The 15,906-nt window shown below is 56.1% G+C and overlaps 2 protein-coding genes across 8 annotated transcripts in view; one reads left to right on the top strand and one right to left on the bottom strand.

Moving 5' to 3' along the window:
* The window catches only part of LOC131408230 (beta-galactosidase-1-like protein 2), a 60,512-nt gene extending 59,276 nt beyond the window's left edge, over window positions 1-1,236 (top strand). For 5 of the 7 annotated variants that reach the window (XM_058544763.1, XM_058544764.1, XM_058544765.1 and 2 more), the window contains one exon: window positions 122-1,236. In XM_058544763.1, the coding sequence (XP_058400746.1) occupies window positions 122-208 (87 nt within the window). In that variant the 3' untranslated portion in view covers window positions 209-1,236. The remainder of the gene's footprint in view (window positions 1-121) is intronic. The other 2 variants (XR_009220727.1, XM_058544766.1) reach the window with 2 other exon arrangements.
* Window positions 1,237-6,866: 5,630 nt separating this feature from the next.
* Window positions 6,867-12,571, bottom strand: B3GAT1 (beta-1,3-glucuronyltransferase 1). Its single transcript, XM_058544423.1, has 4 exons — window positions 12,430-12,571; window positions 8,625-9,133; window positions 7,653-7,949; window positions 6,867-6,960 (listed from the first exon to the last, which is right to left on the bottom strand). The coding sequence occupies exons 1-4, from the start codon at window positions 12,539-12,541 to the stop codon at window positions 6,874-6,876; spliced, it is 1,005 nt and encodes a 334-aa protein (XP_058400406.1). The 5' UTR covers window positions 12,542-12,571; the 3' UTR covers window positions 6,867-6,873.
* Between the last annotated feature and the right edge of the window lie 3,335 nt (window positions 12,572-15,906).

Genomic DNA, 15,906 nt, shown 5'->3' with positions numbered 1-15,906 from the left:
GTGCTTCTCCTTGGAGCTGATAAGTTGTGGGTCTCTATTCCTTCCAGCCTGGTTCCCAGCCCCCTTCTGGCTCTAAGACAGACATCTGCTGTTGTTATACCCCAGCCCTTCTCACCCCTAGGTCATTGTTTTTGAGGAGAAGATGGCAGGTCCTGTGATACAGTTCACTGAAACACCCCACCTAGGCAGGAACCAGTACATCAACTGAGCAGCACTGCCCGGCACCTCCTCGTGGTGGGAAGGAAGCAAGAGGGCGCCACCCTCCTCCCGGCTGATGGGAGGCCTGGCAGGCCCCTCGCACCCTCGCAGCATGAGAGTGTCCTTAAGTAGCAACCTCCGGGAGTCCAGGGGCCACAGCTCTGCCCACTGTTTGAGTTCAAGACCCTAAACCTGGAGACCTGAAGAGGAGAGGTAGGATGGCCAGGGAGAGACCCCTTCTTACCTGAAGTGGCTTCTTGACCCAGCTCTGTTGATGGCGCCTTTCTACTTCCCTGCTCTTCTGGGAGAGGACAGAAGGCTGTCTCTCTGGGGGTGGGAATGTCTAATCAGATCTCCATGAGGGTGTCTGGGGCCCTCAGGAAAGGGCCTGACTAGCTGGCCATGACTCCTGGTCATATGTTTGCTCCTCTGAGGTTCTCACCTGGCTCGACCACATCCCTTGTGGCCCCTTTTCATTTCTGAAGTAGTGAGTGGTCACCACTTGCAGGGGATAGGGAAGGGGGTGTGTCCTCTGATAGGCTTTGTTCTTTCTTCAAACCCTCCCAAGCCTTCTCTAGGATTCTGGGAGAAATTCCGTTTGAGACATGTTTTCTCCTTTTCATTCTCAGTCTGATTGCATCTGAATCTGACAGGATGACAGGCCAAGTTTATGTGAAGCAGAAACACTCGGCCACTTGTTTTTCTGAATTAGAGTGTGTCCAGTTTTGCTCAGGGAGAAGCATCAGCTGAGGAGGAGATGTAGCTCCTAGCAGAAACCACACCCTCTCAGGGCCCGCAGGGAGACAGCAGGAGGCCACTCCAGTGCGGGGCCGTGGGGGGCCTCCCTGGAATGTTGGGGCAGCCTAGAGCAGGCCTTGCTCCAGCTCCCTCCCCCTCTCAGCCCCTCTGGCCACTCAGCAGAGCGGAGAGGCAGCCTGCCCTTGCAGTTGTCTGTCCACTTCTGAGGCGCTTGTTCTGGGGATTGAGCCCAGTGGTTTGGCTCAGGTTTGCTGTCTTGAATTGCAATAAAGCAGTAGAGTCGAATCAAATCTTCCTTGGTGATATTCCTCCAATCCTATTTGTGCCGCTTATTAGCCAGAGGTGCAGGCCCTGTGGAGTCGGGCTCACATTTAGCCCAGCTGGTGCTGGGCTTTACCTGGTGAGTGGATGATGCAGCCCCTGGGTCCTTACCACTTCCCTCCTGACCTGCATTCCCCCTGAAGTGGCACCTGGATTGCAAGTGCCCCTGGAGAGGAGAAGTCAAATACAGATCCATTCTGGTGCTGGTGAGCAGGGGTGGGAACCTGCTAGACAGCCCAGACCTCTATGTGTGAGTCAACTGTGGCAGGTGGGTCTTCTTCCCAAACAACATTTGTGAAGATAATTCCACAAACGAATTATCTTCAGTAATAGTCACAGACAAATAGCAGACACCTCCCCAGGATGGTGCCTACACCAGGAGCCCACAAAGCCTGGGGGCGGGGGCCACAGCAGGCCATGAGGCTCCCCACGGCCCCACAGGCTTGCATCCTGTGCTTGACTAAGGAAAGGGTTCTGCACTGGGGGCAGCTGTGGTGTACAGCAGCTGAGCCGTAAGCACAGACAATCACAGGGGGCTGGGCCTAAGGGTCCCACTGGGGGCAGAGAAATGGAGCTTATTAAAGTGAACCTCACGGACCATGGCTGAGGGGCAAGAGGAGTGCAAAGTCCCCAATCTTACCAGAACTCACCAGCTGTTCCTGAACTGCCTTGGAATGGAAAGCACAGGCCTCGGATATGGATGGGGCCAGGGCTGCATGGGCATGGCCAGCGCTGGGGAGCAGTGTCGCTGGGCCTCGCTTTACACCAGAGTGTGCTCTGCAAAGCGGTATGTAAGGTGGCTGCTGTTGGAAAATGTGACAGGGAACTGGTATTTACAGGACTCTTACAGTGAACCCTTTCATAAAGTGAGGAGTCCTCTCAAATTACTCTTTTATGCAAATCTTCAACGACACCCTGGCCCCTTCTTAGGTGAGGTCCTCCTGAAGCAGCTTACCGTTCTTGGCCTTCTTATCTCCCGAATGCCCCCACAGCTTCTCTGTTAAAGCCCCAGCGGAGGTCATCCTCCGGAGCTTGTCCACGGCTTGTCCAGACCTTCCTGCTGGAGAGCCTCAGCTCAGGCTCTTCTGAAGACTCCTCCTTATGACTCCAGCCTCTAGATGCTGGAGGTCTCCAGGCCTACTCCTCAGGCCTCTTCTTCCCGCTGTCCACACTCACTGCAGGGGTCTCACCGACCCGGCTTGTCAACAGCCTGGACACTAGTACTTTGCAGCGTTGACCTCCATCCCAGCTCTAACTGTACTGGCCGCTGTCCACGCACTTCTCTTCTGCACCTGTCCAAGTTACGTGAGACCAAACTCCCACCGGCCCACACGATCCCGCCTGCATTCTGCCCCAGATCCGGAAACACAGTTCTCTTCTGTCTGAGATTATTTTTGGCTCCTCTCTCATATCTGACATCCCATCTATCAGCAAATTCTCCTGGCTGTGCCTCTTACATACTTGGGGAACCAGGACCACTTTTCTCTGCCCCAAAGCTTGCGCCCTCATCTATCTCGCTGCCATCTCGTGCCTGGCTCATTGCGGGAGCCGCTGCCTCGTCCCCTGGCCTGCCCTTGTCCTCGCTGTCTATTGTCAGCACAGGAGGCGGAGTGATTCTCCTAAAAGGCTAACAGTTAGATCCTGTCGGTCCTCTGATCCAAACCCTCCAATGGCCTCCGTCTTCACTCACAGTAGAAGCCCAAAGCTTTCCCCTGGTTCCCAGGGCCCATACACCCTGCACCTCCCCTGCTCCCGTGTCCATTGCATCTCCCCACCAGCCCCTCCCACGTCCCCAGACTTCTGCAGTCACATTGGCCTTTCTGCCCATCTTTAAACACACAAATGCCCTCCCACTTGGGGGGAGAGTTCCCTGTTCTGGAATGCTCTGACCCAGATAACTGTGTGTCTGTGCTGCTGCTCTGCCAGATGTAACCTTTTCAGGGAGGCCTTTCTGACTGCCCTACCCCAGGGATCAGCTCCTGTCCACAGCTGCTGTTTCCCCCACTCAGCCTCACTCTTCTCCTGGGACAGACCACATCTGGCCCCCTGGAGATCTTTATTGTCTGTGCATGTCCTCTCACTGGAAGGTCGGCTCTGCGCAGACAAGTGCTTTGGCTCTTCACTGCTCTGGGCTAGCTCCTAGAATAATGCCTGTTCTTAGTAGGCACCCAACAAATAAATATTTGTTGGATGGTTAAAGCAATAAATGAGAATAAAATAATGTAGGGCTGAGGAGAATTAGGACTGTTAAAAACCATATTTGACTTTTAATTTTGAAAAAAATTAAATACAGTTAAATTAAAACAGACCAGATGGTGCAGCTGCAGGGGCTTCCCTCAGCCCAGCCTCTGTTCTTGGGACTCCTAGTCCCCGGCCTCACTCCTTTATGGTGGGGAGCAAGGAACAGACTGGGTTTGGAGAACACATTGTGGTCCTGGACCCCACTCTGATTTATAACAAACTCATTCCTGACAAGGATGAAAGCTGCAGTCCACCCGAGTTACAATGATAAATAAACACTCATGCAGCTCAGAGCGGATATTAGGTGAAAACAACTGAACTAGCATCTGCCAAAAAAAAAAAAAAAAGAGTACCCCATTTCGTTGTTCATTATCAATTTCCTGAAAATGAGCTCTGGGTTTTTGGCTAAGGTGGCGGCCTGAGACCAGCCGGGCTGACCTGAGCCTTCAGGGCTGGTTTCGGTGCGTGAGGCAGTGGAGTGCCTGGGTGTAAACTCACCCATTTGATGGGTACCCTGTGCCCACCTCCTCCCTTCTCTCCTGTGCCATCCCACCTGATTCCCAGGGGTTTATCTCCGAAGCAACCATCAAAAGTATGAGGTTGGGGAACATCCTGCAAGGGCTCAGGTCCTCAGGGATATGATGCCATCTGATGGTTTCATGAATACCGTGGGAAGTTAAATCCATCTCGAAATAGGCAGCCAATACTATTTTCTGAATGTTAGGTCAGTGGACTGAGTCCCACCCCCCACCCACCAGAGGGGGTTCTCAGTGGTCCTCAGACCAGTACTGTGAGTTTAAACGGAGTGGGGGCTGTTAGCAGTTAAAATATAAACACGCCTTCTGTAGGCTCAGGCCTCTCCTTTTCCTCCACTTGGGAGGAAAATTGTGCTTCCAACTCGCAGGAGCATGAATGGGATGACCACCAGGGGGCCCTGTCCCCAGTAGGAAAGCCAGGGGCCTCTGCAGCGGCCTGGAACCAGGGAAATGCGTCCCCTCGTGGTGAAGGGGAGCAGCGCATGCTCACTGCTCTCTGGGTGGAAAGCGGGCAGCTGGACAGGAGGCGGCCTTGTTCTACATGCTCCCAACTTAAGGGGAAGTGAGTTTTTCTTTACCATTTTGTGTTTAAAAGAGAATGATTTCCAAAGTAGTGTGTGCTCAGGTCTCTTCTCCCCTCACTGTCCAAATGATCTCTGCCCCCTTTCCATCAATCCCTCTCCTAATCAAAAGTCCCCCCGCCCCCACACCAGGGCCAGGAAGGAGTGGAATTGCCCGGCCTCCCTGCTCAGTCCATTCTCACCCACCTCTGATTCCCCAAGCCCTGAGGTCTCCAGAAGAGGGCTCCTGTCCTCCCTAGTCCCAGCCCAGGCAAGGGGCCCTGGTGCCTGGTGGGTGGTGGGGAGGCAGTGTGTGGACAGGGCCTGGGTGGTCTTAGTTCAGGTGACCCCATGACCTGTGCTGGCTTGGGACCCACCTCCTTCCCTGTGCTGGAAGGAGCAGGCTTGAGGGACGTGGGGCCAGAGGAAGGGGCTCCACTCCCACCACCACCTGAGGTATAGGGGGAGCCTGTTGGCAGGCCCAGGCCCCCATCATGCAGGGTTGGTTGCCTGTTGGGATCAAAGACAGCCTTAGGCTCTGGAAATGGGAGGCAGAGGAAAGCCAGAGAGCTATGTGCACTTGGGAGCAGCTCTCCGAGGAGGGGAGTGGGGCGTTCCTGATGCCCAGGTCGGGGGCTGCTCTCTGGTCTTCAGAATTCCCTGGCCAGGTGTCCTGTGTGGTTGTGCTGGGCCCCATGAGCAGGGAGCTGGGGAGGGCCACACTCTGCTTCACTGCTAGGTCTTCTCACCTCCCTCCCTGCCTGGCATCTCTCCAGAGCCTGGGTGCCCACGGTGTCTGCTCCCACAACTCTGTTGGTGTGGGAAGCCCTGGGGAGGCGTGCTGGGGCACTGGCTCGCTGGCTGGCATGGCTTGGATGGAAGAGAACAACAGGTCTGGGATCTCTGTGCTTTAGGTTTTCCGTCCTTTGTCCTGGCATCAGGCTGGGCTCTCTCTGAAGCCTCCAGAATAGAAAGGAGGGTGATGGCGATTCCTTAGGAGTTTGCCTTGGAGGGACCATCAGCCATGGGGAGAGAATGGAAGGCTACAGGGTCTGGGAAGGAGGCTCCTGTGAAGGGGAAAAGAGGAACGGGTGAGGCGGGGGAGGGGAGACAGGGGAGGGAGTGGCCAGCCTGGCCACACCACCGGATCCTAAGCCCCCAAAAGGGGTCACCCCCAGCTCTGCAGAGCCCAAGCCCCAGCGTCCTATGTGGACTCTTATTGAGAGGCGGGTGGGAGCAGGTTCTTCCAGTGACCCAGTGAGGATGGGAGGCAGGGAGTGAGGCTTGCACTGCATTCTCAGTGGCACTGGCCAAGTTGATTTTTTAAGTTCAGGGAACAAAACAGGCAGGCTGATACCCTGTGCTCCCCTGTGGGCAGGGTGGTTGCAATTGTGATACAGATGATGAAGCTCTTAACTCCGGGGCGAAAGGACAGATGTGAGTCCCACTGCCTGAGCTGCCACCTCTGTGATGAGATCATAGAAAAGCCCACAGAAAATTCCTGGCTTTGCCGATCATCTGGCATAATACACTTCATTTAGCTCTTCTGAACATCATTTCTTTACCTCTAAAATGTAGATAGATCCTGTGGCCTACATCAATACAGGGTTTTAAAGAATCAAATAAAAATAGCAACACTTATATAGGACATAGTATGTGCCAGAGGCTGTCCCTGGTGCCCCAGCAACCCATTTGACAGATACAGACACTGCGGCCCAGAGAAAGAAAGCAAGGTCAAACAGCGAAGAGTGGTAGGCCTGGGAGTGGAACCAGGCTCTGGGGTCCATGCTTGCACCACTGTGCTACACCGTCACTGCTGAGAGACATCTGGATGCTCTCGATGGTGGAAGCAGTGAGTGAGGGGTCACTGTCACAGCAGCATGCTGAAGAGGAACCCACCAGGGAAGACAGAGCCTCGTAGCAGAGCCTCGCAATGGGACAGTGTCATGGCCAGAATGATAGTAATAACTACAGGGGGTCAGGAGGGGGTGTCTGGAAAGTGAGGCCTTCCCAAGAGCCGTGGCAGAAGGACCCAGCTGTGTGAGGCAGCAGGCTCCTGGTAGCCTGCAGAGGCGTGGGGGGAGGGGACACATCAGCTCCGCCTCTTCCACTCCCGCTGGGATTCGCCCTGTCCTCCTGCAAGCGAAGACACAGAGGAGAGGCCTCGCGCGGCAGGCAGGTGTGTTCTGCGTCCAGACCTGGTGTGCCCCTGCCCTGTGTGTCGCCCGCCCTCGTCCCTGCCGTACCTGTATTGGGGCTCAGATCTCCACAGTGGGGTCAGTGAAGCCTTTTTTCCCCTCGTTCACCAGCACTGGCTTCTCTGTCCGTGTGTGCCAGACCAGGATCTGTGTGTCCAGAGACATAAAACAATATGGGGCAGGCCCCTGACCCCTGCTCCCTCCCACACCTTACCAATATTTCTCCTGCCCCCTCTCGTTTTGTCCTTGTGCCCTCCAGATTTCCTCCATTGTTTTCTTTATTTCTACCTGCCCCCTCGTTCCTGCTGTTTGTACACGTATGCATTCAAAATATCTGTTGGAAACAAACTCTAGAGCTACAGAAGATAGATAAATAAGTTCCAAGATTTCCTCTTGCTTCTCATCCTCCCCTGGGTTTCTTGATGGGTCTCTCTAGACAGGAAGAAGGTTCTTCAGGAGCCTTCAGCTCAGCCAAGTGATAGCCCCAGCACTAGCCAGAGGAGTCCAGACTAGAAGCAGTGTGTGTGTGTGCACGTGTGCACGTGTTTGTGCGTGTGTGCTTGTCAGGGAGGTCGTGGAGCACAGCTGCTCGGGCAAGGGAAGGGATCCTTGGCTCTGCCTCACTGATCACCACTCTCCCCATTTCCCAAGCTGTCCTGGGCCGCCTGGGGTGATACGCTGCCTCCCGGAAGGGGGTTTTGGGCAGGCACTGCTCCAGGCTGCTGCTGCTTTGCAAGGCTGTTTTGAGGCCTACCGTTCTCACCCCTGACCTGCAGGGAGGGTTTGGATGGGCTTGGAAACACTTGCATTGCAGCTGTCAGTTCCGCTGAGGGTCTTACCTTGGTGCAGTTGGCTGCCTTGGGCTCTAGGTCATTGAGGGTGACAAGTTCTCGGAGGAGACTGCTTTCCTGGTAGCCTCCCTTCACACCGCGCAGCTTGAAGTAGGCCTGGCTTCGCTGTAGAATGAGCCGCAGGTTGACGGCAAACCCAGCCATGTCTATTGCAAACGGCCGGTGGGGGTCGAACACTGTCTTCCAGCCGACCACCTTCCCTGCCCCGTTGACCCGTGGGGCCTCGTACCGAAGGCCGCCGACGAAGGCGACGGGCCACACGGACACCCTCCTGGTGCTGCGCATCTACAGGTGGGGGATCCAGAGTCAGGATGCCTGGGACTGCTGATGGGGCATGATGCTCGTCCCCATGGAAATCACCAATTAATTCTGTGCAGACAGCCATCTGAGGCCACGCCAGGGAGCCAGGCCAGCCCTACCCCCACACGCATCCCCCGCGATGGGCATCTGTGGAGGAGCCTGCCCTGCACTGTGGGCAAGGCCTGGCCTCTCAAATCAGCTCACCATCCATTCTCCATAGGACCTGCTGCCCTTTCTCCCCTGCTGCAACCCCTCCCAATCTTCCCAATTCAGAGTCCCCCTCCTCAAGACTACCATGACCCACAAACCCCAAGGACACACAAACTGTTCCACCACAGAGGTTTCTGGCAGCCACACTCAATGACCCCACTCTAAGCCCTCATTCAGACAACGCCTGTGAGGCCAGGACTCTGGTCCAGGAGCTCCAACTCCAGCTTTCTTCCCTGTACCCAGTGGGGGCTGCTGAAACCTGCAGTGAGGTTCTCCCATTCCGTCTGCACTGACCCCAGCCGGGCACCCCTCCTGTGGTTTCCCTGTGTGCACATCCAAAGAGACCCTCCGCGGGAGCTCCCGCCAGGAGTGCGCCTCTCCATTCCCCACGTCGCAGGCCTCAGGCCCCGCAGCCGCGCCCCCTTCCCCTGGAGTCTGCCCCATCCCCACCTCCTCAAAGAGCTCCAGACTGTAGGTGTTGTCGTCGTCCGCGAAGTACACCACGCCGGGCTGGCTGGAGTTGCGGGGAAAGGTCTCACGCAGCCAGCGCAGGGCCAGGTTGCGCTGCATGGTGCCGCGCGGGATGCGCGGGTCGCGGGCGTCGCCGCGCAGCTTGTAGTTGCGGGGCGTCTCCACGTGCAGGTGCGTGTAGTTGAGGCCGGTGTCGCGCAGGAGGCGCGCGGTCAGCGGCGTGCGGCGCGGCGCGTCTTCCACCACCAGCCAGTGCAGGTTGGGCACGTGCAGCAGCGTGTTCGCCATGCGCGTCAGCTCGGCCTTCTGCACCGGGCGGCTGTAGGTGGGCGTCACCACGTGGATGGTGGGCAGCGTGTCAGACCACGGCGGGGGCCGCGTGTACACATACTCGGTGCGCACCACCTCTACGATGTCGCGGTCAGACATGCAAGACTCCCTGGGGTCGGCGCCCGGTGGCGCGTCGCGCCGGGGGTCCCTGCCATCATCTGCGGGGTTGGGAGACAGACAGTGTGGGGACAGGAGCCACGGCCTGGCTGTGGCCTCAGGTACTGCGCGGGGTGCCACCCACCTTGTCACGACAAACCTCTCTGCCCCTTGTGTAGGATGCTGTCCGCCCTGCCTGGGCTCTACCTGTGCTAGCTGAAGGAGAAGTCTGCCTCTCTGGAATTCCCGCCCTCCCCCCAGTTTTCCTAGTTCTGACTCCCAGGATGACACATAAATAACCCCTGCCTCCTGCTCAAGTCTGACAGCTCTGTAGCTATTTGAGGGCAGCTGGCCGTGTTCCAAGACTGCATGCTCAGTTCCTAAATGTGTGGGGTTTCTGTGACAAAGTGTCCTAGCCCTTGTACCCTAGTCCTTCCTCATCTGGCTAGAGCTGACCGCACTGCCCTGCACAGGGTTGGGCCAGCAGAGCACAGGGGCATTGGCAGCCTCTGTGGTGTGGCTGCTGCAATGTCCCAGAGCAGGGCTAGTGTCATTGTGGCCGCAGCACACTGTGGACCCCAAAGAGGCTGGGGTTAGCTCACCAGAGTTTTCACAAACTCTCTAGTCAAGTGGGACCTCGCCTCTCCTGGCCTTATGTAATCGATCCTTTGAATCTTGGTGCAGAACTTAATACATAACTACTGCATTTTATTCCAGGGCTTTGCCAATAGTTATCAAGATATTTTTGCATCCTGAATCTGTCGTTTCTGATTTGAGATATTCCTACATTTTGGCAGACACAAAGGGATAGGATGGAGGCCTGTTCTAGCTCTTCTGCTGGTTCAATGTCAATCTCCGAATCTGCACTTTCTGGACACACTCACTCAACCATCTGGAGACTGGCTGTACTGACCCTCACGGTCCCAGCATCCCCCTAGTATCTACCCCTGTCTCCCCAAGGACACCATGAGGGACACTGTGTGAAACCTTGCAGAAGCTGGCCTCTGGTGAACACTCGCAGGCAAGGGGAACCCGCTCCTTCCTGAAGGCAACCTGCTCCAACTGGGGAGCTCTAATGAGCATGCTCTTTCTTACATCCTGGACATTCTCCTCACTGGTGAAGCTAGTAGGCCCATCAAGAGAATTCAGGGACACTGATGTTCTTGTTAATGAGTCCCTTCTCTCCAAGTTACATCATTCTGTTTGGACAACTATGAGACCCTCCTGCTCTCAGCCTCTCTCAGCAGGAGGTGGTCACAGAGGACAGACCTAGGAATCCAAATGCCTGGGCTCAGACACTGCCCAGTTCTGTCACTTATTAACCATATGCCATTGAGCAGCTTACTTAGTTTCTGGTGCTTCAATTTTAGCAACCATAAAATAGGGCTAATAATAGCATCTATTTTATTGAGTTACCATGTGGATTAATGAGTCAATATGTGTAAAGGGCTCAGAACACTGCCTGGCATATGTGGCATTTCCTCGTGTAGAGAAGCGGGCAGTGTCCAGCCCAGTTCCTCACGGCTCCACGTGGCTATGGAAAGGAGGAAATGAGCCGTCACGTGAAAGGGTGGAAGTGCGATCCAGGGAGGATGCGTGAATCAGACATTCTGTTACCTCCCTCCGTCCCACTGCTGTCATCAGCACGTGGGGTGTGTGGAGTGCCTGTGTGAGGTCTGGCACTCGGCTCTGGGAGGAGACGCTGACGAACCCAGAAGAAGGGAGTCTGCACAAGCCAATGGCGAAACCAGACAGACAGCAGCAGCTAGGAGCCTGCTGCCCGGGCCATGGATACGACGCCCGCGGCTGTGCATTCAGGGTGGGAAGACCAGCACAGACACAGCTGATCAAAGGTGACTTGTTGGAGGAGTTTTGGTTCAAACTGTGGAAAGAGCACAAGGCTGAGGAGAGAGAGATGGGTGATGGAGATTCTGACTAGAATATATATAAGGATTACTTTATCCTGCAGTCCATAAAGCTTTGGAAAACAAGGCCCAGGAAGGAGATTTAGAGTCCTTTTCCCCCCCTTTCTGCCACTCAAATCATCGCAGACAGGTGGAACTGTGCCCTGAGAAAGTTCTCTATGCAGTGTGACTCGGCCCTTCCGGCTGGCTGCAGGGCTCCTACAACCTCTGACTCCTAAAGGCCTCTTGGCGACCCTAACTTTATCTCCCTGCAGCTTTCGTTCAGTTCCTCTCGGCCTGCTCTGGGGAGGAAAAATGCCAATTCCCCATCTTCAAGCAGTCTCATCAGCGCTTAGCAAAACAGCCTGACGTCTCTGGTCCCAGAGCTCTGTCAAGAATCCACACGATGTTATGTTACTTTTATATATGGTCGTCTTAACCCCGCTGGAATGATGTAGTTGTGGGATAACAATTCTAAAATGACAAGCACCAAAGAAGAGATGTTGGAGTTGGGAGGAGAGGATGAATGTCGGGAGAGGCTCTCGGTGCCCAGCAGTGGGCAGTGGGAATTTAGCCATCTTCAGCGTGGCCCTTCCTCCCAGAAGCTTCAGGAACAGCTAGGTTGAGCAGGTCCCGATGTGTAACTGGAGCTTCAGACTGTGATTGTTGGTTCCTGCCTGCATACAGATCACTCGGGGTTACAGGCTACATGTGGATTTCCAGGCCCTACCTGTGACCCATCATTTCTTTCTGGGAGAGGGCTGGGGGCCTTCATAAGTTATCATGCTCCCATGTGATCTTACGCACATTTCAATGGGAAAATTACCGCCCTAGAGTATTGAGTCTGTGTGTGCACAGAGTGGGGAGAGGAGAAGAGTGTGAGACTAAGGACCAAGGAATGAGGGGACAGGCCAGATGCAGGGCACGTGGAAGGTTTTGGGGTGTAGGAAGCCCCGGTGTGAGAGGGAAAGGCAACCTGGTAGAGGGAAAGCTCTGCACTTGGAGCCAGGAGAAGCCAGTTCTAACCCCAGCTCTTCCCCTGGGACTTTTCCTCTGAGAGGGGACTCAGTGAGTCCTGGGACTTTTCCTCTGCCCAGGCCTATTCTCAGAGTAGGACAAGATCAGGGTTGTCCAACTAGGAAAACAGGAGCGAGTAAGATACCCTTCCCTGAAAGGTTTTAAAACACAGTACAGGCCAGGAATCTTATCCATCCATCCTTCCCACCCGCTGCAGAATACTCCAGTCCTTGCACGTCCTGGAATTGGATGCAGAGTTGTGTGTGTGTGTGACAGCATTCATCATTCCCAAAGGGGCCAAGACCCCCGAAAGGATAAGGTCATTGGCCTGGATCATTCACTCCTCCAAGCTGCCTAGTAAAGGAAAATAAGAATGCCATCAGTGTTGGCTGTGGTCACTCTTATTACCGAAGCCCGGCCGGGGGCCAGGGGCTCACCTTTGTGTGTGGCCAGCAGAGGCGCGATGGTACTCTGGTGCCACACGGTGACGAGCAGCGTCCAGGGCAGTACGATGAGGACGATCGCAAGGATGTCCCGTCTTTTCGGCATCTCCAAGGCTGGCTGGGCCCACAGCTCCTCGTTACCTGAGCGCGGCAAGGTCGGGAGAGGATGGCCCCGGGGGCGGTGGCAGCAGCCAGTGGTGAGCACAGGGGAGAAAAGAACAGGAGTGGGCTGGGCAGGCCAGGCATGGGGACAGCAGAGAGGCTGAATGTTGGCTAGCAGGTCTTACCAGCGCTCACAACCCACCCATTGTGGAAGCAGGTTTGCGGGGTCCGGCCAGACTGGTGTCTGAGAACGGGTGGCTGTCCAGGGGCACGGTCAGGAGCACTGCAAGGTGGACACCTGCAAGAGAAAGCAGCAGAGGATGGCCAGAGACCTGGGCGGGGGAAGGAGGCCCAGAAGGGCCGGGCCCAGCTTCAGGACACACAGCAGTGGGGTTTTCACAATGGAGCCCAGACTGCCATCTCCCTGTGGACCCCTTCTGCCTGCCCACTGCGTGAAGTGAGCCTCTGTCCCCCCAGGCCTGAGGCGTGGCACTGCCCACTTATGTGAGTCAGCAGGTGCACAGACTTCAGACACACCTACCTTGGTTTAACCCAGCTCTGCTGCCAACAAACCGTATGCCTTTTGCCAAGTTACGGCAGCTCTCTGTGCCTCAGTTTCCTCATCTATGAAAGTGGGATACCATCAGTACCTACTTCACAAGGGCATTCTGAGAATTAAACGAGTTAACGCCCTAGGCCCATCGGATGGCGCCTGATGTATATACAGCTAGTGCTCAAGACACATCAGCTCCTGTGTTGTCCACATGTTTGTGCCCAGATATTTGTTTTCATAGCCTGGATAAAGGGGTCAGCATTGGGGTGAGTGCTCTGAAGACCAATAAGGGATGTTTTGGGGACAGGCCCTGGGAGGTGCCCTCCCTTTGTAGATGTCAGTAGGAAATTCTTGTGCATAGGGCAGAGCACCGGGCGCTGGAGCCAAGTATCAGCAGGAAGGAGAGGCAGTCCTGGTGGGGCTGCCACACCCTGGGGAGACAGGACTCAAAATGGAGCAGCAGGGGCCCCAGGAGAGGCACCCCTGCGTGAGGAGGGGAGCCTGCTCACACTTCCTGTCAGGTTCGCAGAGCATCCGCTGGCAGCATCCTCCTCTGGGCCTCGTCCTCGTGTGTAACAAGGAGAGCAGGCACAGAGACCTCACGAACACCATGGCAGCAGTCACATCCTATTCTTTGCCGCCCCCTTCACTTCTGTGCCGAACACCATGCGTGCAAGATGCAGGTGGGGCCTGTGGGGAGGAGGGCAGGGAGGGCAACCGTGGGCAGCCCCGGGCGAGTTCTGGTGTGCTCACCACCTGTGCCTAGCACTGTGCAGTGACACGCCTCAGAGGCCAGCTGCCCGCCCATCCCGAGGCAGCGAGTGCTCGCCATCTCTTCCGAGTCCAGAGCCATGGCTTAGGGGGATTTTTGGCCCCCAGTTTTGGAAACAGTGTGTTTTCCTCTCCTTGTCTGGTGCTCTTTCCAAATAGCTCTAACGCCTTGTGGAAGAACCAAGCCTTGTCTTCCAGTAAAGAGCTGTGCTTTCCTGGGTTGGCCAGCATGCCCACCCGCCCCTACCCCCAAAGGCCCACTCTGCCTCCACGGTCGCCTGTCACAGGGGGGAGACAGGCTGCCCCTCCTTCCTTGGGGGAATGGAAGGCCCAGCAGGGTTAGAGCTTACAGGCAGAGACAAACAGTGGGCACAGCGCAGGGCGAATAGTCCTGGGTGTGTGCTGCGTCTCCTACAAATGGCTCTTCCATGGCCCCAGCAGGCGACAGGGCCCAGTGTCCCGCCCCGGGTGCCTGTCTGGGTCTCAGGTGCTGAGTGGATGGAGCAGAGTGACCTCATGCCACACCCCGGCCCCAGCCCACGCTGCAAGGCCACTGACAGGCCCGCAAAGGGCTGAGTCAGGGCCTTGGTTTGGCTGGCCATCTCAGGCCACATTTCACGCAGGACAGAGGAGCTTCTAAAAGGCCTGGCTGAGAGATTTCCTCTGGCTCTCAGTGACTCCCAAGGAGCTTTTCCCAGTGTCCTTGATCTTGGGGAGGGTTCTGATCCCAGGATGGAGAGAGCGATGGCAAGGCTAGCTTGGTGCCACTCGGTGCGCACACGCCAGCCTCTCTGCGCACCTTCCTGCCCTTACACCTGTTTCCTCTGGCAGCCTCCTCACCCAAGCCTCCTATGTCCGCACCCACTTGACCTCCCCCTTGTCTGCGTGGCTGTCGTTAGTCATAAGAGCTGTCAGGTGGCATGCACAGCGTCCAAAGACAACGCCCCACACTTCCTGTCAGTGTTACGACACCCCTGGCGGGAGGGGCTGTCCTCGTCCCTGTTTCTGTGGACGTCAGCAGGGCCAGGCCCTGAATCACAGGCGGGACGTGGTGGAGCCAGGCACCGGTCCAGGCCCTTTGGCTCGTGCTGCCGTCAGGAGCAGAGAAGGGGCAGGCCCCAGAGCCCTGGGACCTGGTTAGGTGTGGGGCGAGCACAGGGACATACACAGGCCCTGGCCTAAAGCCACTTCAGAGCCACTCTCCTCCACAAAAGCTGCCTCAACCGCGGGGTCCCAGCACCTCGCTGGAGGCAGGAGCAGCAAGGGGGGCAGAAGAGGAAAGGGGGGAGATGGAGACAAGGGTGCAGGGAGGCCGTGGAGAGAGTTCTGATCCTATACAGTCTGTTTGGTCAGAACATCTATGAAAGGAAGGGGAGGGGGGATAAGGGAGGAAAGGTCTAAAAATAAACTTCGCAATAAACCCAGTTGTGCATTAATTACTCTGGAAGCCATTACAGCTTGAAAACCCCATAACTTTAATGGTGGCTATTATAAGCATAGTAGCAAAATCGTGGAGCTAATTATCAGGCGGTTATTAAGCAGAACAGGGAGAGCCCCCAGCCTCAGAGAAAGCCAGCTGGCCAGCAGGGGGCGGGCTTGTGGGAAATGGAGCCAGGGCCTGGGTTGTGTGGGGGCGGAGGCTGCACCCACCCCACCCCCGGAAGATCTGCGGCCAGTCTGAGATGGGGCTGCAAGGACGACCGCCTCGCCGCAGCCTATGCTTCTGCCTGGGCCCTGGAGGGGGAACAGTAGCTTGCCTGTGGTCGAAGGTTTGGCCCTGCAGGCTGCATCTGCCTTAGAATCCAGAACTGCTTTGGGCCCAAAAGATGGAGGAGAGGTTTGGCCACACCCAGAAGGCAGGAGAGGGTAGGAGGCAAGGGCAGGGACAATGGGATGTTTGAGGAAGGGTCTAGTGGAGGCATGAGGGGAGGCTGACAGGAAACTGTGCAGGTGTGAATGAGTGTGGGGGCCCAGGGTCCGCTATGGTCATGACCCCTCACCCAACACTTGTCACTCATGTCTGTGGCCAGCCTCAACTGTCATTT

Source organism: Diceros bicornis, chromosome 7 (genome assembly GCF_020826845.1).
Source record: "Diceros bicornis minor isolate mBicDic1 chromosome 7, mDicBic1.mat.cur, whole genome shotgun sequence".
In the NCBI taxonomy this organism is placed as follows: Eukaryota; Metazoa; Chordata; class Mammalia; order Perissodactyla; family Rhinocerotidae; genus Diceros; species Diceros bicornis.
The sequence above is the reverse complement of the archived record's forward strand: the minus strand, read 5'-3'. Positions and strand labels throughout refer to the sequence as shown.

Bases quoted from the DNA above. Each gene is read 5' to 3' on its own strand.
- B3GAT1 (XM_058544423.1), bottom strand. From the start codon at position 12,541: ATGCCGAAAAGACGGGACATCCTTGCGATCGTCCTCATCGTACTGCCC. The intron at 7,950-8,624 runs GTGGGGATGGGG...CCCCACCTGTAG, and splicing joins GTCTGGAGCTCTTTGAGGAG to ATGCGCAGCACCAGGAGGGT. The intron at 6,961-7,652 runs GTAAGACCCTCA...CTGGACACACAG, and splicing joins AGGCAGCCAACTGCACCAAG to ATCCTGGTCTGGCACACACG.